At 34.9% G+C, this 23262-nt stretch overlaps 1 protein-coding gene and 1 long non-coding RNA gene across 3 annotated transcripts in view; one reads left to right on the top strand and one right to left on the bottom strand.

Annotated features, from left to right (window-relative positions):
• Positions 1-17622, bottom strand: part of LOC148115446 (uncharacterized) — a 66746-nt gene extending 49124 nt beyond the window's left edge. For both annotated transcript variants that reach the window (XR_015732526.1, XR_015732527.1), the window contains exon 1: positions 17499-17622. This is a non-coding gene — a long non-coding RNA (uncharacterized LOC148115446). The remainder of the gene's footprint in view (positions 1-17498) is intronic.
• DOCK2 (dedicator of cytokinesis 2) overlaps positions 1-23262 on the top strand; it is a 306359-nt gene that overhangs the window by 185092 nt on the left and 98005 nt on the right. Inside the window, exons 28-29 of the mRNA XM_034406030.3 lie at positions 19562-19660; positions 20136-20230. Coding sequence (XP_034261921.2) covers positions 19562-19660; positions 20136-20230 — 194 coding nt within the window. The remainder of the gene's footprint in view (positions 1-19561; positions 19661-20135; positions 20231-23262) is intronic.

Genomic DNA, 23262 nt, shown 5'->3' on the forward strand with positions numbered 1-23262 from the left:
GCAACATGTTCTAAAGGCAACTTTTTCAGTTAAAGGTAGTTTTTTTCAGACTTTCCACTTGATAAAGAAGTTTTGCATCATTAATTAAAAAGAATAAATTGCTGCATACCATAAAATCTATTTAATTTTGTCACCTTTTTTATTTTTTAATTCATTTTCATTATACCGAAAAAAAGATACCAAACACCCTCTCCCCCTGATGAAAAAGTATAAAATAAAAACTGCTCAGATTTTAAACAGAGTATTAAATGTTGACAACCAATACTGATCAGCATTAAAAAAGATTTTGTTCATAGTCAGACAGCGAATACAAATCATCAATAAAAGACTAAATCTGGATTGCCTTTACCTTTACATCATAACAGAATAATATTTGTTTGCAACATTCTATGTACAAAAATTCCATAGTTCTTCAAATAGCGATATATTACAGATTTTTGGTATATAATTCAACAGTCACCTTTTAAACCATAGTCAGCAGGCATTAGACTTCATATGTTAGCATAGGTTTACATTCCTATAGTGTTCTTTAAATTCTAATTATTTATAGCATTTAGATTATTCATTGCATAATTAATTGTAACATCATAGGATTCTATTATGATTTAATTCCTGCTCTCTAACTTTACATTAATTTATCTTTACCTTCTTTTGCTCTATCAATATGACTTTTTATTTTTATTTTATTACAGTTGTTATGCTGTTAATCCTATACTGATTGATGATGATATAAAATTGATTAAAAAAACGTATTACTCTTCCTAAAAATTAAATTAACAGATTTAAGATTATTAGGACAAAATGGAACTATGATAGAGAAGCCATGACTCTTTTCACATGTGTGTGATACATACAAAACCTGTTGTATGTAAAAGGAGGCAAGCTTTAATGGCTGCAATTTTGATGCTTTTGACCCTTCTCCCTTTGACACATCTGAATCAAGAAAGAGTTATTTATCTACTGGAGGTATTAAAACTGAGGAATGAGGCTCCTCAGGAGTCAGGCTTTAGTACCACTCTTTTGTCTTTTTTTAAAAAAAAAATGTCTTTCAATCACTCTTGATTCCTGAACAACTGCCTGAACAATTTTTCAGATCTGCTTTGCCATTCCCTCCTTCTCAGCCTGAGAGAGAGGGGGAGTGGCCCAAGGTCTCCCATTTATTAGCCTGGCACCACACCAAACTGACAATAGGGATAAATTACACTATTCTTACGGATATCATAACCTTAGAAATCTGACTAGATAGAGCTCTGAAGGGTTTTGCTATGCACACATGGCCTGTGGACTGTCCATAAATATTTTTTTTTAATCATCTACCAAGAGATTTTACAATGTAAAATTTTGTGAGCTGATCCTTAGAATTATACGTTTAAAAATATTTAACACAAAGCTGACATTCCGGATTAGTTAAAATCATTGTCAATTAAGTTATAATTTAGAGCAAATCAACCTCTTTCCTTAAAAGATAAAAACTAATAGCAACTTCTGTCAAATATTCTAAAGTAATTGTTTTGCAAAGAGCATCCTCCAAAACCTCAGAAAAGGAACTCAGCTCAATAAATTTAATTTAAATCCCTGTGTAATGCTTCTGTAAAGCTCAGACAGCTTTCAAAAGATTGAAAGCAAAAGAATGCTCTGCCAATTCCATTTATGAGATGCATATGCCACGCCAGAGTGTATGTTACTGTTTAAAGCAATATTTTTTATACTTTTTCTGTGTAATATTATTTTGTTCAGTCAAATTATGGTGATTTTTGTGTTTCATTACTGTACATGTCATCTGAAATAGTCTAAAATTAATAAGCTGTTTTCTCTGAGTGACAATAACACTTAATCAAAATTTAGAAAAATAAATGTATTAGCATACAGTTTGGTGCAGTTACATGTGAGATTAAGATCTGGTACACAAACTCATAGAATCATAAAGCTGGAAGGGACCTTGGGGTCTTCTAATACAGCCTCTGCATAGGAGACTTTATAGCACCCCAGTCAGATGGTTGTCCAGTGTATAAATCAGTTTGTTGTAAGTTGTGAGTCAACTACTGCTATGACTTGAATGGATTAAGGAAATCATTGTGACTGTCAACTTCAATGTCCAACAAATTTAGTGCTGGCTTCACAGATTCTATTTGCTTTTGCCTTACCTGACTTCTTCCCTATCTTTTAACTGTAAATTATTGTTATTGTTGTTATTTATTGTTTTATCATTTTAATGTTTTAATATTGGTAAGCCATCCAGTTACCTCTAGATGACTCACCTCTAGACAGCACTCAAATCAGATAGATAGATAGATAGATAGATAGATAGATAGATAGATAGATAGATAGATACATACATACATACATACATACATACATACATACATACATAGAAAAATTAAATAAAGGTTGGTTGATTTAATAAAGTGTAAATTGACATAATAATGTATTCTTAACTTTTAAAATGTGTTTGGGGCTTGATGGCAAGTGCCAGAAACAAGAGAGTATAATTTTCATTTTCTGGTTTATTTCTAGTTCAGTATTTATTATAAATAATTATATGAGTAAAATATATACATACAGTTTATATACAGTTTAGGTGCATTTTCATCAAAAATTGAACAATTTAATATACTGCTGTTTCTTGGAATAAAAATGATCCTAAATATTATGAATAAAAAAGTTATGAAATTCTCCACAGTTAAAAATGACCTCATATTATCTTCAGGTATTACCCAAAATAGATTTTTCTTAACCATTGTATCACATTTTGATTGTCCCTGATGGAACAGGAATATTCATACTGCATATATTATTTGAATCCTGAATGAAATTTAACTGGACTCAAACACTTCAAAGCCAGGAAGGCAGTATTTGTATTTTAAGATTGTCATAATTACAAACAATTATTATAATAGAAATTGAAGTATTAAAAGCATCATGCTACTGTGTTATGTTGTTTTGCCTTGGATAAATTTATATTTCTTAGCACAAGCCAAAAGATCTGTTTCATTTGCATAACTCTGTCTTGCATTAGCATCTAGCTATCACTGCACAAATCTATAGAGACAGCTGGCACATCAGGGGAAAAAAAGTGGCAGTAATGATGTGACTAGACAGCCTCCTTTGAGCCAGGTACAACTTTGAGTCTCCTGCTGTTGTTTGTCTGATTAAATCCAAAGCTCTCCAGCCTCTGGCTCCTGCCATCTCTCCAGAAAAAACAAAACAAGGCACCACTGTTTTAAGGTCTGAAAGCCTGAATCATATGAATTGAATTATATGATTGTATTATGTATAAGTGTTGATGCTAGTTTATCAGACAGATTCTAGGGAGCAGCAAACAAAAAAAAACAAAACCACAAAAACAACGCACTAACAACTTTGTAGTGTAACAAGATTGTAACCACTGCCAGTCCTGGAACTGCAAGTTGAGCATTCCTGCCAAATCACATTGACATCAATGCATTTATATTTAAAAAAATGTATGAGATGTCCCTCACAGTGTTTAATAGCATTATTCACACAAATCCCTAAAATAAATATACATTCATTTTCATTTTTTTCATTTTATTTAATTTGTATACCGCCCTACTCCCGAAGGACTCAGGGCGGTGAACAGGCACAGAATAAAACACATAGAATACAAAAATTAAGAGCAGAAGTAAAATCGAATTAAATCAATTTACCCAAGACAAATTTAAAACCCCAGGTTAAGAACAAATTAAAATTTACATTAAAATTTACATTAAAAAAGAATGGGAAAAGTTAGGCCAGACCAGCCTGGTGAAATAAAAAAGTCTTAAGAGCACAGCGGAAGGTGCGTAGATCTGGGATCCTCAGTATCTCCGGGGGGAGCTCGTTCCAGATAGTAGGTGCCCCCACAGAGAAGGCTCTCCCCCTGGGGGCTGCCAGCCGACATTGTTTGGCCGACGGCACCCGGAGGAGTCCCTCCCTGTGAGAGTGTACCGGCCGGTGGGAGGCCATTTGCAGCAGCAGGCAGTCCCGTAAATAACCAGGCCCTAAGCCATGGAGCGCTCTAAAGGTGGTAACCAAAACCTTGAAGCACACCTGGAAGACCACCGGGAGCCAGTGCAGCTCGCGCAGGAGAGGTGTTACATGGGAGCGCTACGTCGCTCCCATAACCACCCGCGCAGCCGCACTCTGCGCCAGTTGGAGCCTCCAGGTACTCCTCAAGGGGAGCCCCATGTAGAGAACATTACAGTAGTAAATGACATAAATGATTTGGACAACAAGATATTTAAAAGAAGCAATACTGAGAATTTTTAAAATGCAGATATGCATAGTTTTAAGGCCACTAAAGACCTCAGAGAATTTTGAGGATGGTTCACAAAACTCAACCAAAAGTTGCCAAACATATTTAATGTTTACTATGATAGAAGAGAGAATATGATGACATACATGGGAATTAGATTTAAATTATAAGACGTAACAACAGTCATTGTAGCTGAGTTTAGCTAATCTTGAAGCAGCTGAACAGGAATTAAAATCCCAGTGTTTTAGTAAAAGTAAAGGAATTCCTGCGGATTTTACTCTGCTAGTTGTAACTGACTATAGGGTGTGGTACACATATCCATTTCAAGGCCATTGAGCCAGTTCTGTCCGAAGATGTTTCTGCAGTCATGTGGCCATCATGACATTACGGAGTGCAATTACGTTTCCCACTGAAGTGGTACCTATTTATATACTCACATTTGCATGCTTTCAAACTGCTAGGTTGGCAGGAGCTATATACTACACTGAAAATAATAGTAAAAATAATGAAAAAACATTTTGGAAAAAGGTAGTGGCCAAACACTCCTATACTGTTGCCATGATGGAAGTGCCTATGAAATCATCAGGAGTTGAACATAACTTAAGGAGGACATTACTTTTTAACCATCTTAAGTACATTTAATTCATTAAACTCAAATAAAAATAAATTAAATCACTTTTCATTTTTTGTTTTCAGACTCTGCCCAGTTTTTAATCTAGGCCTTGCCTATTCTTTTTAGAGTAACCACCAATGCACTACTCAAATGCTATATTTAAAAAAAAAAGGTACATCTGTTTCTCAATTACCATTTTATTTTATTGGAAAAGGACTCACTCAATCAGATAGCTTTGTTTGGCGATGATAATTTTGCAATTGCTATCAAATTTGTAGAAATATTTTTCCAAATGAAAATATATTATCTTTATATTACAGGAACACCATTAAAAAAACAAACAAACCCATGATGTATTTACTCATTGTCCATTGTGTTTTTGTCAGTAATTTCTAGCTGACGTATATGCAATTTATGGGAAGATATTAATATTAAATTAATATTAAACATTAATATTAATATTAAGGTAATATTAGTATTAAGGTAATATTAATATTAAGACCTTAATATTAAAATAAATAGATGGGGAAACAAGTTTATCTTGTGATATAAACGAGTTTATCTTGTGATATAAGCAAAGAAATCATCCAACAAAGAAATGAGCAATTCGGGTTGCAATAAGTCAATTGAGTTAATGAGGTTTTAATTATAATTATACATTTGCACTACAATAATAATCCTGCGCACACATATTTAGGATTAAGACTATAATTCTGTTTGAAGAAAGATGCAATTATACCAACGTATGCCTAATCTTATATCCATAAGTAAGCATAGAGAAAATAGCTTTTCACTTATTTTATTCTAATAGTTTTATTCTGGAAAAGCATCAATCAAGATATTACTAGTGTGGTTAATATAATAAATGAAAAGCAATAGGTCACAGAGGTTAAACAGATTATTTGTGTTGTGTACTGTCTGCCTAAATGTTAACTATCCATGCCAAAGTTCACAGAAACTTTGTAGAATCTTAAGATTCATTATATTCAGGCTGCCCACTCAAATCCTTTCAACTGTTTTCTTTCACTAGGATAAAAGTGAATTGATGTTAGATGAATTTTGTGGTGGACTATTGCCATGATCTATGTGGGGAAATGTGAAGTGACTACAGATCTCTTTCCCCGGAAAGATGGGAACTAGTTAAAATAATTATCCATGGATACTATGAAATGTTCCTGAATGTTTTTGGGTGCTTTTCCAAGTAATATGATTTCTAGATCTAATCCCTTGCTAAGGGATAAGAAAATGGGAAGGCTATTATTCATGAACATTCACTGTGGATAAAGGGCGTTTGGAAAGCTCCTTGAATTAGTGATGAATTCTGGTTAATAAAGTATATTGATAAGACAATTAGCATGTATGATTTCATTTGCTAATTTATGGTGGTTGACACAAAGAAGATTTTCATTTTATAAGATAGTTGTATCTTAAATTTATAATGTACTAAATGTGAAATTAAATATTGGGTTAGTTTTAATTTGGAGATTATGCCTTTCTGGAGTATTATTTCTCTCTAAAACAAACAGAAAATAATTATTCAATCATTCGTTCATTCTTAAGAAAGGAAAGCCACTGGAATAATTTTGATTACCATTTGAGACTTGAGACCTAGTTCTAGGCTGCTCCAGGATTGCTCCAGTTTTGAGCAATCACTTTTTTTAACTTTTAGACCTCCATTCACAAGAATACTTGGGTGGAACCCAAAGTGGCCAAAATACTGCAGAAAGTTAAAGCGTATAAAACATCGCAATTATACAATCTTACGTTAGAATAAAATAAAGTAATTATTTTGTCAAGCTTACAAAAATTAGAATAAAAGAATTTATCAGTGTGAGTTAGATACAAAAGGATTTTAAAAGGCCACTGTGGAGGAGAGCCAATGAACTGACAGTTTAGGAACTTTTCCATGTAAAACTTACCATAAAATTATCAAGAAAATGTTTTAAGAGTAAAGCCAACCATTTGTCAGATAGAGTCATACTTTCATATCTAAAAAAGCTTCCAAAGGAGAGTTAATCTCCTAATGTGAAGTTAGACCACATAGTTTGTTTGGACTCAGCCACACTATGAAAACCTCTTTTGAATGCTTGCCATAGACATGTGCACCAACTATATAAGAGCAACCACAAATTCATATTTTGTTCCAGCTGCCATCTGGGAAGAATCCCTAAAGGGAGAGGGAGCAGCTCCATTCTCTTTTCTCCTTGCTTCACTGGGTTCACTGGGTTCTTAATGCTAACTGGGATCCTAGAAATGTATGTATTTTGAAATCATGTCTTGCTGTTCCATGAGGTTGCATAGGATGGGGAGGCTCTAGGTCCTTTCTTTGAAGCAATGTTATATAACAGGACCTACTAAAAGTGTGTTGTGGTCTGCCAGTAGCCCGTGGAGCTAGCAGCGGAGTCAGACAGTGAGGAGGACCATGGGCCAGTCCTGGAGTCTGGGGAAGGCCCTGACAAGGGCTCTGTGTTGGAGGCAGAGAATGGGGCTGGGGCCATCTGGGAGTAATGCACGGATTCCTGAGCCTCGAGTCGGACAGCGGAGATGCAGAGTAACAGGAAGAGCCTGTTCCTAGAGCTTCCAGAAGGCAAGAGCAGCTAAAGCAAAAAGGATGACTCGGGAGTAAGGCCAGGAGATGATTGGCCCCTCCCATAAGGCTTAAAAGAGCAGCAAAGGCTCTTGGGCTCTTTGTAGGAAAGCAATGTTGCTAAATCTGTTTCTAGTCGGCGTCTCTTGTTTCTGAACTTCATGGGGCTTTGCCAAGAAAGGCCTTTGGCAGGGTGCCAAAGAAGATAAAGGTTTGTGATAAGCCAAAGGACTTTTTCTGAAGGACTTGTTTTGGAATTAATTTGGACTAAGCTGGGAATGAAGTAATTCCCAGCTGTTATAATAAAATAGGTTTGTTTAAGACTAATTGTGTCTGGTAATGCCTAATTGAGCCTAGGTCACAACAAAGTGCCTTCTCTGTTGCTTTGCTTATTATGAATTGATCCTGTTAACCTTTTATAGAATGACAAAGATCTGGTCCATGAATTGGACCAAGATGATAGATAATTCTGTTCTGCTATGGACTATTTGCTATATTCAGTCTTCAATATGCATTGATCGTGCGTCATTTTTTGGTTTTATAGTGTATCCTTTTACTTTTCTTTTCTTTTTAAATATTGATGTATTCCAACCAGAATCTGAAATTATATTTATATTTACAGAGTTTTTTTATATTGCATGTAAGCCATTATCTTGAAACAGTATAAATATTCTATTAAAGACATTTTTGTAAAAAAAGACTATAACTGCTTTCTTGCTACTAGTGAAAACTCATCTCTAACAAATACTTCTGTGAGTCGTTAAAAAAAAAATCCACATAGGGCAAGCATAGGATTAATTAATTAATTCTATTTATATCCTGCCTTTCCACCCAGAAGACATTCAAGCTGGGGAGAGGAGTAATTTATGGTAAAAAATTCAAAGACCACCAAAGGACTGAGGGAATGAAATTCCTTGTGATGAGCTAGAACTGACACCTAACAATGGGTTGCCCCTAACACAAATAAAGATTAGAAAGGAATAACCCTCTCTGTTTTAGTTATTTTGAAGATAGATTATGCAAGAAAGAAATGTGTGCTTTGGTAATCTCTAACTTCTTTTCAAAATACAACTGCTACTACACCCTGTTCATATTTGTTTTAAATTATATAATCTCACATTTTCCATTGCTTAAATCTACCAGGTAGATGTTATACTCTTAAATTCTACTCAAAATAAGATGTCCATAAATAGTACATCAAAAAATGAATCAAGAGGGAAACGGTTGGTGTACAGGTATTTAGTTTTGGCATTCAGAACCTGACATGATTACTAAGAAAGTAAAAACCATGAGAAAGATTCAGAACAGTCCCAATTTGACAATCTTGATTTTAAAAAGGGGCAGTGAAAATTGTGGATGGGCTTTTAAGAGTCTGTTAATGCAGGCAGTCCTCAACTTACAACAGTTCATTTAGTGACTGGTCAAAGTTACAACGGCACTGAAAAAAAGTGACTTATGACCTTTTTTCACATTTAGGACTGTTGCAGCATCCTCATGGTCCCATGATCAAAATACAGATACTTGGCAACTCATTCATATTAATGACTGTTGCAGTGTTCCAGGTTCATGTGATTACCTTTTGTGACCTTTTGACAAGCGAAGTCAATGGAGAAACTAGATTCACATAACAACCATGTTACAAACTGCAGTCATTCACTTAACAACTGAAACAAGAAAGGTCGTAAAATGGGGCAAAACTCACTTAACAAATCTCTAATTTAGCAACATCAATTGTGGTGATAAATTGAGGACTACCTGTATTCCCTAAGAATGAAATAATAATGCTAAAATTACTGTCTTTTTCTTCTACCTTTTTCAATAACTAAAATTCATCAGATACATATATCGGACAACCTTGGCTACTCTTTACTCTTTTGTAGAATTTACCTTAGCAAACTATAAAATGTGAGGGGGGAGGGGGGGAGAGAGAGAAGGAGACAGAGGGGGGGGGAATATGATTATGGAATAAAAGCCACAACATACTGTAGAGTAAAAGTGGTTGTCTTCTTCTGTTTGCAAATCAAATGTATAGCAGTTAAGATTCTCGACTAGATTGGAGGAAACCTTGATACAGTCCAGTCAGTGTCAGCTCTGGGAGAAGTTGATTGAAAAACAAGAGCCCTCATCACATCATGGATTGATTGATTAACTTTACTATAAGAATTGGTGAGCATAGTGCAAGAACAAGTGTATGCTGCAACTAAATGAGACAAATGCCAAGAAGAACAACAAGGTACCTAGTTTTTGTTGAAAGCAATGTTAATGTCTGATTAACAACATATTCTTATAGATACATCATTGTGGAATAGGATTCTCCACATTCACCGAAAAGCATATTAAATGACATCCTTCAATGAATTATAGGAAGCTAGATACAATGAATTGTATCTAGAAGCCTATTGCTTCTTTGGGAAAAATTACATGTGACTATTTTCGAAAGAATATTTCTGAGATATATAGAATTGTGTTAAAGGTATCAATTTATTTTGGTTTGATAATAATAAGGATGGATGCTTAAGGGATTAATGGGTATGCATAATTGTGATTATCAATGTTGCATAAATCTATAATAAATTGGGAAATAATCCATTAACTTTTTGTTTTCAGTTTTCTTAATTCCCAAATAATGGTTCACTTAGTTACTTAATAACCTTGGATCAGATTTTAATAGTGCTGAGTGAGAAATACTCAGAGCTAATCTGTACAGGACTTTTTAAAGGGTAGAAACTAATTATACTGCATAAATAGCAAACAGAAAAGAATTATTAAGTGTAATTTCAGAATTGCATGCTAAATTGAAGGTTATTTATTCAAGTTCTCTTAACCTTATAGCATTCGAACCTTTAAAGGTCCTTCAAAATATGATGGTTGATAAGAGGTAAGCTGTGGATGGATGATGCTGGCATCTTTCCTACCCAACTCTTGTGAGGATTCTGTTTATGGGCTGTTTTGAACTAGTTGAAGTTTGTATAGAAAAAGCCCATACAATTTACCTGGCATGCCCAATTGTGGGAGGCTATAGTAAGAGGTCACTGCAGTGAACTGGGATCTGGTAATCTTAGGAGACTCAACTGTGATTATCTAAAGTACTACCAAGAGAGCGATAGAGAAGGGGGATTAATCGGAATACCGGTATTGGTCATGATGTCGTTCGGAGAGGTAGGGAGGAAAGGCCTCCATACAGTGAAACAGCAAGTGTAGAGGTTTTTACATGAACAATTTGCACGGTGCCATGCAGTTAAAGGCATTAGGATTTACCAAGTGGAGACTCTGCATGGAGTTTGATATGGTAACTGGATATATGGAAAATATATAAAAGGCAGGATTAAAATAATGACATAGAATTGTGCCCGTCATCCATGTCTGCAATGTTGACAGACTCTATTTGCCAAAGAAAGTAGGTAGATGTGGAATGTTGCAAGCATACTATACAGCTGAGGAAATAAAAAAGGGCATTGAAATAATATCCAAAGGACAGTGAAGAAGATGCAACGAAGCTACTGTACCAGGAAAGCTTACTGAGTAGTGGAGAAACAAAACTTATCTACAAGAAAGAACAAATAAAGAATAGAAAAGAGACATGGCAAGACAAATTATTGCATAAAAATAGCAGGCAAAGAAGATAACAACATGACCTGGCAATGGCTATAAAAAAGAAAATTGAAGAAAAAGACAGAAGGGCTAATACTGACTGCACGAGAAAAGTCTTAAGAACGTATACAAATCCAGAATTGGGAAGATAGCAACAGACAGCAAATGCAAAGAAGCCGAAGAAACAATGGACTACCTACTTAGCTGCTGCAAACAATGGCATGACAAAGTAGCAACAATGGTGCATTGGAAAATCTGCAAGAAATACTATTTGCCTGCAAACAAGAATCAGTAGGACTACAAAATAGACAAAGTAGTCAGTGGTGGGTTCCTCCCGGTTCAGTTCGGTTCCACCGAACCGGTAGCGGTGACAATATGATGTCACTGAACCAGTTCTGCACCACCACCCCCAAAAGTAGTAGAGAATGAAGAAGCTAAAATGTTCTGGGACTTTAGAACATCCTAAACAGACAAGACTTGCCACCTGCCTTGGCCCAAACACTGTTGATAAGAAAGATGAAAAAGTCTGGATAGTGGGTGTGACAGTATTTGGAGATAGTAGAATAAAAGAGAAAGAACTGAAAAAAATTTAAAAATAAGTACAAAGACCTGTAAATAGAAATAGAACAATTGTAGCAAAATAAAGCAAAGATGAATGATAATGATAATAGTCCCTATTAGTAACTTTTATTTGCGGTCACAGACCAAAATACAAATATAATTGCAAAAGAACGTGGGGAAAGTAACATCATAAACAGTTGGCTACCAGAAGCCTTGGCTGAGAGGATAGTCCCTACTATCAATCCACCTTGGATGCAACTCCAAAACTTCTGGAGCACCAATTGAACAGCAGTGGCATTGACAAAAATCACCATCAATCAATTGCAACACTTACATCTTGTGATGTTACCTTTTATATTACGAAATAACAAGGAAGGACTTGATTTTGGATAAAAATGCCAAATCCAGTTTAAACATCTGGCTGAATGTGCAAAGAACCATAACAACAACCATAACAACATTATATTACATTATCTATACCATATTTTTCGGAATTTAAGATGCACCGGAGTATAAGACGCACCTACCTTTTTTGGTGAGGAAAAGAAGAAAAAGAAATCTTCCTCTGCCTCTGAGCAATTTTGCCTCCTTTGCAGCAAACAGCAAACAGCCTGCTTTACTTTCATTTTCGTTTTCAGCATAGCTTGATTAGCACAAGGAAAAAAAAATCTGCTCCAGCAATTTACCTCTTTGCAGCAAGCCATAGAGCCTGCACAAAACAGCTGAGAGCAAATCCGCTGAGAGTCGGGAAGCCAATCCAATCAACTTGTGCTAATTAGCCTGTGCTGAAGCTGAAAGGACCTGTTTTTTCTTGCTGTTTGCTTGCAAGGAGGTAACTGCTGCGAGGCAGAGGCCAAAGGGTGGGGTCCATGGGGTGGGCGGGGCTACATTTGGTGTATAAGAAGTACCTAAATTTTCACCCCTTTTTAGGGGGGAAAAAGGTGTGTCTTATACTCTGAAAAATATGGTATATTATATCACATTATGTTATGATGTCTTAGGTTCTTGGGAAGAACTTGAAGTGTATGAAGCCTACACCAGCTGATAATAATAACAATAACAATACAAGTAGATACTAGAATAGAAGAGAGAAAATTGGAGAAGATCACAAAGTACGAGAATATGAAAATCAAAGTTGGAAGATTATGGCATAAACCAGCCTGGTTATCAGGAAACTGGGTACCATACTATTAAATATTGGATGGCACTAAGAAGATCTGTGCATTAACAAAAATTTCAATATGTTAATTTCAAAAGGCCACACTGCTTGAATCTATACATATACTGCCTGGATACATTATAACATCATAGGTTCTGAGAAGAACTCAATGTGTATGAAAGCCAACACCTGCGAAAGAACTGGCAGCTGTGATTTCACATTGATGTGTATATAATAATCATCTGCAATTCACTTTGTGGACTCTGAAGAAATAAATGCAGTGTTCTCTAAGATGATTTTTGCTCATTGTGGCTAGGCTTACATCTATCCTGGCTATTGTCTGGGTCTGAGGGGAGGCACAGTGAGTTGAATCCACAAAATGATCAACACCTCACTTTCAGAGATGGGGGATGCCAGAACCCTTATACTGTACCAGGGGTCTCCAAACTTGGCAACTTTAAGACCTGTGGACTACAACTCCCAGAATTTCCCCAGACAGCATGACTAGCTAAGGAATTCTGGGAGTTGAAGTCCATAAGTCTTCAACTCGTCAAGTTTGGAGACCCCTGCCTTATACTGTGGCTGTGGCATGCCCCCTTCTTTGGATCTGGTTACTTGAGATATCTACTGCCATCTCTATTTCTTTTGCAAGGTTTCTTGGAATAATGATAAAAGATTGCTCAAGAACAAATTATTTGGACCACTTTTACTCAGCTTCATGGGACTTGGGATCCTTGGTAATAGTTTCCACATGGGGTATCCCAAGATTCAAGATTCTGACCTGTACTTTTTCAGTACTGATAAGATTCTCCTGGGTCATCCATTAGTTCAAGGTATGATGTCATAAAAGTTACAGTGATACTCAGCTTTATATCACCAGGTAATGCTGCTATGGAGATGCTGCTAATGTCTTGTCCAAGTGCTTAAAGCCTGTAGGATTCTGTAGGGAAACATGACTAAGTTGCTTTTTATGAATCAAGGTGCCCGGTAGGCTTCACTCTTGTTTCTAACAGGGAGACAGTATTCCTGAGAAAGCAGATCTGTGGTTTGGTGGTCTTCCTGGACTCATGGCTATTGTTGAATTGGTTGGTAGAAGTTGTGAACAGGAAGGCCTTGATATAACAGCTTTACATCTAGTTGTGATGACAGTAGTCCAGCATGGTTTGAAAAACTGCAATGAAGCTCTCTTTGAAGACCACATAGAAGGTGCAGTTTGTGCAAAATGAAGGGATCCATATATTAACAGATGTGCATGACTCTCATTAACTTCCAATGGTCTTCCAGGTCCAAGTCAAAGGCCTAATGTTGACCTGTAAAGCTCTAGACAGCTAGGTGTCTAGATATGTTTGGGAACACATACTCAACTGGAATTCATCTTTCTGACTAGATCATCCAGGGAGATTTGGAGTTTTGTTCCTTAGTTCTATGTGGTGAAGGGGGCTGAGATTTTGCCCTTTCTTTGGTTGTCTGAAATAGCATATGTTGGAGACTGAACGCCTATCATTGTCCTTCATCTTTCTGGAAGTCACTGAAAACCAAGTTGTTCCAAAGAACACTTAAAAATAATGAGTGCCATGATCTGGCTCTATTTTTAGATTTACTTCTTTATTAACTAATACTGTACTACTCAAGTCACTGAACATGCTGCTCACTCCTTATATTTCTTCACTGAAACAACTCTGTGAAGTGGGTTGGGCTGAGAGAGTTTTTAAAGGTTCCATACCTAAAGGAGGATTCAAATTCATGGTCTCTTGGTTTGTAATCCAGCACCTTAACTATGTTATTTTTATTTTATATCATTGATCAAATTTACATAGTCACACATCTCACAAACATGATTCTGGGCAGATGTAATAAAACAGCTGTTTAAAAACAAATTTAAAATAACAATTCAAAACAATTTTATTATTACCGTTGCATTATTTCTTCCTTTGTATCTTTTGTTCTTAATCCCCTTTTCTTGTTTTTTTTATCATTATTTATTGCTAGTACATAGTATTATTACGCCTCTTTCTATGGAGAATTTAATTTCTATGTTTTTAAATATTGTATGTTACTACTGTAAACCATCAATATTCTGGACAAGTTCATTAACATTTGAAGTTTTGTCATTCACTAATATAACAAATTCTTTTCTCCCTTCTACCCTCACAATTGTTATAGAAAATTGCTTGACAAATTCATAAGCAATTTCAATATGTGCAGAGGCATTCTCTGTCTGAAAGGCTGATCTTGCACAATACCCTTAAACAGGTCAACTGAAGAAAGCTGATTTTACACAACCTGCTAAATTTAGTTACATTAACCTTAAGTAAGCAATTAGCAGTTCTTTTTCTTTGTTTACCATGCTGGATGAAGTTTGATTACTTATGATTCAATGTATTACTTGAATGTAGGTATGAATCTGAAGAAAGATAGCTACTGAATATCTGAGATTGGCTCTATTCTATATTCACAGTTGTCTGAAGTTGGATTTCCATTTCGAGAACTACCTTTGTAAATCTAGTCCCCTATTGGGAAAGTAGAACACCTTTTGCTCCCTTTCTGCTAATAAGGTAGTGAACATTGTGTATGTAGTGGGAGGAAGCAGAAGACATCCATTGTATTTGGAGTGCCCAATTGTCTAAGAGTATCAAAGGATAAGGTAGTATCAGATGAATGTTAATAAATGGCTTCACTATTCACATCCTGTTCTCTTTCCCTCTTTCTATTAGGGTTTTTTCTTTATTTATGTGGCTGGTGGCTGTTATTTGAAGTTACTACGGCAACCTGTCACCATCTGGTGTTATAAAGTATGATGAGATTTTGGTTGCTAGGTGCTGAAGTTTGCCATCTCTTTTTGTAAACTGGTATTCTTCTCCCACATATTAGAACCGCATATTAAATTCCAAGGAATTGTAATTTTACTGAACTCTGTATATAATCAAGCCATGTTTTTCTTTTAGATAGATAACTCCTTACTTCCTATATCTTGTATTTTAAAATTCTAAAGATTTTTTTTTAGCTAATGCTTCATAATATAGGTATGTAAGGCTACTTGGCACAATATGACCATTTTTAAAAAAGATTACTCAATCATCCCATCATACTTTCTTTGCTGTCAAAGAGTTTTGTATAGTCACTGAAAGAGTATCTCATTGTCTTTTGACATAATGTTTTGATTTTTGTGTGCTGCTGACAGATATAAATTCAGTAATATCTACTTTGTCATCCCACTTGACCTTCGCTCCTTTCCCTAAAAAATCTGGCAGTATCCCATATTTCCAAATAGCCAATTTAGATAATGGTAATTGTTTATCTTTGCGTTTATTATCTCTTTCTAATGGTAAGAGGTTATTGTGTATTCCATCATTATATTTATGTATATTATTGACTGCATCTATTGATAATAGATTCATATCTTCCAAACAGATTCATATCTTTCTTCCTTAACATTCTATTAAACATTTCCCATACCAGTCTAATGTTTCATATGGTTATACTTATTTTCACACATGTTTGACCTAATTTCAATCATGTCTATCTGTACGGTGACACAGTCTTTAAGAAGTAAGCGTAGCTGAACTGCTATGTCAAAATTTTGCTTAAACCACTTTATTTCCTTAACTGCTAGATATTTTGGAACTGGCATCAAAGTTCTCATTCTTACGTTACACATGTACCAGAGTGCATATTACAGTCTATGAGTGGTTACTTGAGAAAAGTGTCTTCATCCTAGGTTTTAGACATCAAATCACAACTTAAAAAATAATAAAAAAAATAGGGAGTTGCTTTAAGGACTAGCTGGATGCTCACACACACCTTGAATCTACTACTCTTATTCACTTTCATCCATTTCTTAGTGTGTTGGTTGACTTGTACAGTTCTGTACATTTGACAACATTCCTGGGGAACTCCACAACAAAGATACTTTGAAATCAGTCATGTAGCTTGATTGGATGAAAAATGAGATGTAGATTACAGAACTAAGTACAAAACAGCTAATGGCAATATTAAGGGTCAGTTGCTTATAAAGTGAAGTTACTGAACGGCACTGGTATGATAAAATGTTTCGGCAAGAAAATGTACCACTAATTTGTATTTTGAACATCCAGTAATCAGTGACTAAAAACTGGATAGCAGAACCATAATTTTAACTCTTCTGCCAGCTGAATTGTTTTAATAAAACAAAGCATGTCATCTGTTAGTTCACACTGTTCCCAATTGCAGTTGGTAAATCTGCACACACATTTAAGGACAACAGTGCATTTACAATGCTGCAGTACACAGATAGCCAGATTTTGAGAATTGGCTTTTCTCAGAAAGATTTACATTATAAAAATAGTTTTGATTTTGCTGAACAGTATCTTTCCAAAGATGCTGCTTAAACCACAAGGGATTAGTGGAAATCATTTTGGGAAGGATAAGCAGGAACATTTTGAAAAGCTTTCAAACATGATCAAACAGCTCAAAAATCAAATAAAAAGAGCAATCTTAAATATATAAGATTCTGCTGTTTATACTTATGAGAGTTCCTTTTCGCAATAAAATCAGTACATTTGAATAGCAAAGCTGATCTTCAAACAATTACAATTTTTAACTCTGGTTTGGCGAGCAGTTAACATTCTAACATCTCCATATGATCCAGAAATGCCTGCCCCTTAAAAGTAAAATATAATGTTTGCCTCTTAAAAGTAAAACATAAGCTTTTCTTAGAGAGAAAAACATTAGTAACAAAAGCTACAAAAATCCTTACCTGAAAGATCTGGGATTACCTGCTGCAAATCTCTCCTTTTAGACCTCCACAGATAACCAAAGCTTTGAGTAGTGAAAAGGTAACTCCAAAAGCTGAAATAAGTTATCATTTATGTAGTAATTTGCACAGTTTATATGCCAGAACTATACTGGTCTGCTCACGTAGGAATAAATAAAAAAGCAGCACCAACTGAATAGAAGCTACCATATGAAAGTAAAAAAGACCTCTAGTGGCTACAACCTGAAGTTAAAGAAGCTTCATTTCTAGCTTTAAATACTGTAGTAGACAAAATGGTTGGATATATTAAAGTACAATTTTCACTCATGAGCGATCTTGCATTTGTTATTAAATAATAAAAACAATAAAAAATGTACATTTAAGGAAGGAGAGGTCAGATTTCTCAAGTTAGTTTAACATATAAATTTCCAATTAGAATGAGCAATCATTCTAAACAGGAAGCCAGTCTGATGGACAGATATCTCTAACTTCAATTTTCTTGTGCATAGTGGACATGCATATATGGATTTTTGTTTTGTTTTTTAGAATTTTTGAAAAGTTTTTTTTTTTTTAAAAAAATAATAATTCTGTCAGAAAGGCACTTGACTTAGTATTAAATGCCAGCCAGTTTCAGCTTAGGAAAATTTAATATACTACCATTCATTAGAGCTTGATGCTTTAAGGACAGGTATAATTCCATAAATTAGAAAAGTAAGAATACATTTGTCAGCTTGCGAGTTAAATTTTCTTAGGGCTGCAGTTAAAAGAACTTCAAACATCTCAAGCAGACAGATGACACTTAAATGGATGTAATTGACAGTTCACATTGGCTATATTACAAATGCAAGTCATGTTTTGGGGGAGAATTATCAAGATATCTGTAAAAAATGTACTTGTAAGAAATGTATGAATCTTCTCAGGGAAGATCCCCCCCCCTTTGTTCTAATTCTGAGTCCACTTTTTGAAAGGGTGACATTTTTATCACCGTTAGAGCTTGACTAATTTTAAGATGGTTTTTATCTCTTCTCTTTCTCCAACCCTTTTTACACAGCTTTTTTTGCCCAGTGAAATCAACATTAGGATTCCACAAATAGAATTCCTTTCCTTTTAATGAAATGTAGACTTAATGTTTTTATGATTATTTGAACATTCTTTAACAACACAAGATTTTTCTGAACAATTCTAGAAAATTTCTTTAAAAATGTATTGTCTTTTTAATTTTTTTTTAAAAAATATTACACTTCTCTGTACCAGATTCTGACATTGTATCTGTGTAGCAAAACACTGCCCATTATTATGTCCAAGACTACTTATTTTGAGAAATGCAAAGTTTTGAAAATTGCAGCTCACACAGTATAATCAGAAATAGTTCTTTTCCTTCCATTGGGTATTTGGCATGTGTTTTTTATTTTATTTTATTTTATTTTATTATTTTATTTTATTATTTTATTTCTTATTTTATTTTATTTTTTATTATTATTATTATTATTATTATTATTATTATTATTATTATTATTATTATTATTATTATTATTGCTTTAATTTATATGCCGCCCTTCTCCGGAGACTCAGGGTGGCTTACAATGCGTTAAGCAATAGCCTTCATACTTTTGTATATTTATACAAAGGCAGCTTATTGCCCCCACAATCTGAGTCCTCATTTCACCTACCTTTGAAAGGATGGAAGGCTGAGTCAACCTTGAGTCTAGTGAGATTTGAACTTGCAGTAATTGCAGGCAGCAGATGTTAATAACAGTGCTTTAGTCCACTGTAATACAGGTTCTTATTTTATTACTTATTTTATTTTACTTTAATTTATTATTTTATTTTTTAAATTTATTGACCACCCATTTTACCACAGGGTAACTCTGGTTGGTTTACAGTATTAAAAAGATAAGATTTTACAAAATCATACACAACGTGAAGGAAATAATACAAAAGATAAACACTTATTGATGTTGATGTTGATATCAAGGACATAATATAAGTGTGTTACTTTATCTCTTAATGTATCTAATCTGGATGTATATATATGTTTCATCACGGTTAATCTGTTTCTTTCACAGAGTCATTTTGTGGCCTGCATGACAGCAATCCTGGACCAAATGAATGATCAGCATTATTCTTCATACATTGAAACTTTTCAGACAAGCTCAGAATTAGTGGTAAGTGGTCATGGGAATCAGTCTCAAGCATATTCATCTCAAAATGGGCTGGTTTTTTTAATTTTTGATATATAAACTAATGAATATTAGTTTATATAACAGGATTGCCTTTGAAGTTTCAGTCTTAAAAAGAAAAGTGGGAAATTATGTAGATGAACTAGTATTGTAAACCAATATTGGATTATTTGTCTTTTAACAAGGTACTTTTCAATTTTAGTATATTTGTTGCGTTGTCATATCGGTGCAATTTCATGCAAAAATGGGGTGAGGTAGAGTGGTATAAAATACTAGCACTGATTTTATTTTATTTTATTCTGTTGCTTGATTGCTGCAGTCATTACTAGGCATTTTGTATAATTGGGTCAGAAATATGTACATGTTGCACTGAAGATGAGAACAAGATTTCTTTTCTGTTTTTGAGGAATGCATGATATTTAAATATAAAAGATAAATATCCATATTTTTTTTCCACTAGGACTTTTTGATGGAAACTTTCATAATGTTTAAAGATCTGATCGGAAAAAACGTTTACCCCTTGGATTGGATAGCAATGAGCATGGTGCAGAACAGGTAATACAAACCTATAGAGGGCTATAAAACTTGCAGCCTCCTAGACAATTTTAAACATTGGCAGCCAGGAAATTTTGAAAACCCACCAAGGTTAAATAAATGTCAATTGGGAATGATAAATGAGTGGCTGCATTACCTGGCAGGTAAAGATGTACACTGTTGGCTCTTAAGTTGTGTATGCTTGCTATTAAAAATCACAAGCTTGTTTATATTATATCTATATTTCCTATCTACAGTATATTAAAGAACTATATAGTTCTTTAACTATCCTGCAGTCTTAGGAAGGCTTTTTTTTTTTTAATTGAGTTTTATTAATTAGAGATGTGAAGATCAGGTTAGCTCTTCCCCATTAAACGGTTAACAGAAGATGACCTCTGGAAGTTTTTTTCCTCCACCATACCTTTTTAATTATGTAAGTCATTAGGAAAAAGGTCTGTAGAAACAGGACCATTTAAGAATTCGAATTAGATATACATTATCTAATTACGTGATCCTTTAAAATATCTTAGTAGTCATATGAGCACACGGGTTTTTTTCGTATGGAAGAGGTTTCTCTGTGTGCAGCCAAATGAGGTCTCTGGTATTCAGGAGCCCCAGAATGAACCATAGTTCAAACGCCAAATTGTGACAAAATTGTTGATCTTTGGTCCTACAGTGTTCAGCGAAAAATGTGAAAATAAAGGTCAGAAGGAGAATGTGAAGTTGGAGGTTCTGGAAGACTCTTATTAGCATTAACATAACAACCCCCTCCCAAACTTTATAGTTATGAAAAAATGGACCCACATAATCCAAGGATCTCTTTTAATTTGTCAACCTCTTGGCCAAATTCTGGCCTCTGACATAGAAGTAGTTGTCCATCTGTAATCTGATGTGATTCCATGTTAGTGTTTGCATCCATAGGGATTTCCAAGGAAAGATATATATCACAAACAATGGATTTCGTTTGTGATTAAGTTTTACATATTTGTGACCAAAATTTTCAACCAATAGGATGTGCAGGAGAATTCTTTTCTCTCTCTTTCCCTATTGATAATGTTTTTAATCTTTTGTGCGAAATTCTTCCTCCTTTTTTTTATTACTATACTATAGCTTATCTATTCAGCCATGGTGCATTTCAGGTATATTTAATGTATATCATGTTTCATATCAGAATTGCTGCATTGCTTGAATTTACTGATATCCTTGCCAAGTTCCTGTTTGATGTATTCTGAATGGAATATGAAGATGCATACTAAGTTGAAGCTGTTTTCCATATTCTCCCTTGCATTTGGGGTCAAACATAATTACAAATAGAGAGAGCTAGTTTTGAAACAGTAAATGAAGGTTCAAGGGCTAGGACACAAGAGATTTGCGTCAGCTTTAAAAGTCTGGAACTGAAGGAAGATTGCAGGTTGGCAAGATGGATCAAATTATCAAAGGGTTATAGGTTTTTGTTTTTTTTGTTTTTTTCATGAGAAAGGCAAAATGAGTATATGAGAGTATCTGACAGTAAAAAGTTTGGGCTGGTTTATCAGTTTTTAGCCATCAGCCCTTTGAATTTACTTGTTTCATTCCATACAATTTACAGGTAGGTGCTGTAATATAAGACCATTCGTTTAACAACAGATCAAAGTTACAACAGCCTTGGAAAACATGACTTAAACCACATATACACATACTTGATGAACATATCTTTTCTTTTATGTACATTGAGAGCATATGCACCAAAGACAAATTCCTTGTGTGTCCAATCACACTTGGCCAATAAAATTCTGTTCTGTTCTGTTCTGTTCTGTTCTGTTCTGTTCTGTTCTGTTCTTATAGCTATCACACTACTCTTGCTGTCTTGTGATCTCAATTTGGGAGCTTAGCAACCCACTCATATTTACAACTGGCTGCAGCATCCTAAGGTCAGATGATAATGATTTGGGACCTTTTTTTTGCCAATTTCTGGCAAAAACAATAAGAAAAACCCACAGGGAAAGCTGGATTCACCTAACAATTTGACGTGACTTATGTTTGCAATGATTTACAATGAAAATTCCAATCCTAATGGTGGCTGTAAGTTGAGTTGAATCAAAAGTAACACATCCAATCTATAAGGTACCAACAGATGTTAGAAACTCTGAAGTGTTTTTCAGTATTGCCTATTTAATTCACTTGGTGGCAAGTTGCTATAAGAAAAGGTTGCATACTCATCAGTGTGCTTTAAACAAAGTGACATGACTGAATTTTTGAGTACAAATACTCATTGACTTCTGTCCATTCATTCAGCAACTTTTCAATGCTATGGTGGCATTGACAAAATGGACATAGAACCAGTCCTCAAAGTAGCATAGAATCAGTCACATGATCATGCAGTCCTGCGGTCACATGATCATAATCTGGTTCTTTTGGGTACCTAACTCACAATTACATGTGGCAGGGAGATGAAGGCAATGATGGTCACAAATAAGGTTTTCAACCTTCCTTGCTGGCTTTCCACAAGCAAATTCAGTGGGGAAGCTGGCTCCAATTGCTATCATAAGCCAAGGACTACCTGCACTGAAGGAGTCCCTCCAATTAAAATTTACTCCCGAATGCAGACTATCTTTGGTGATAACTCTGTACAATATTGTGCATTTCTGGGCCAAAAAAATGTAAAAAGGTACACCAAGAAGAGCTAATTTGTGTGATCAGGAATGAAATACGTGATCTAGTCAGTGTGTATTGTGATACCATTTCTGCTGAAAAAACAGCTGAAGGTGAGATCCAGGCTGCCGATATCAGCGTTCCAAGTAATGCACTCATAGAAAACAAAACTCTGAGGCAGGCGAGTTCCTCAAAGAACAGTTTTTTGGATACATCATATTGGCACAACTGGTGAAAGCCAACTCTGAAATTTTCTGCATCTTTCATCTGATTAAACATAAAAGTTTTCCCTTTCCCTCTAAGTCACCGGTCATGCTGTCCAATTCAAGTGTTGGCTGGTCGCTTGGTTACTATCTCCTCCTCTGGCCAGCCACCTGTGTGAATGACCTTGGTTCCCACAGGAAAACTTTATTGTTTTGGCT

The sequence above is a fragment of the Pantherophis guttatus genome, chromosome 2, assembly GCF_059756535.1.
Source record: "Pantherophis guttatus breed Tessera chromosome 2, ASM5975653v1, whole genome shotgun sequence".
In the NCBI taxonomy this organism is placed as follows: domain Eukaryota; kingdom Metazoa; phylum Chordata; class Lepidosauria; order Squamata; family Colubridae; genus Pantherophis; species Pantherophis guttatus.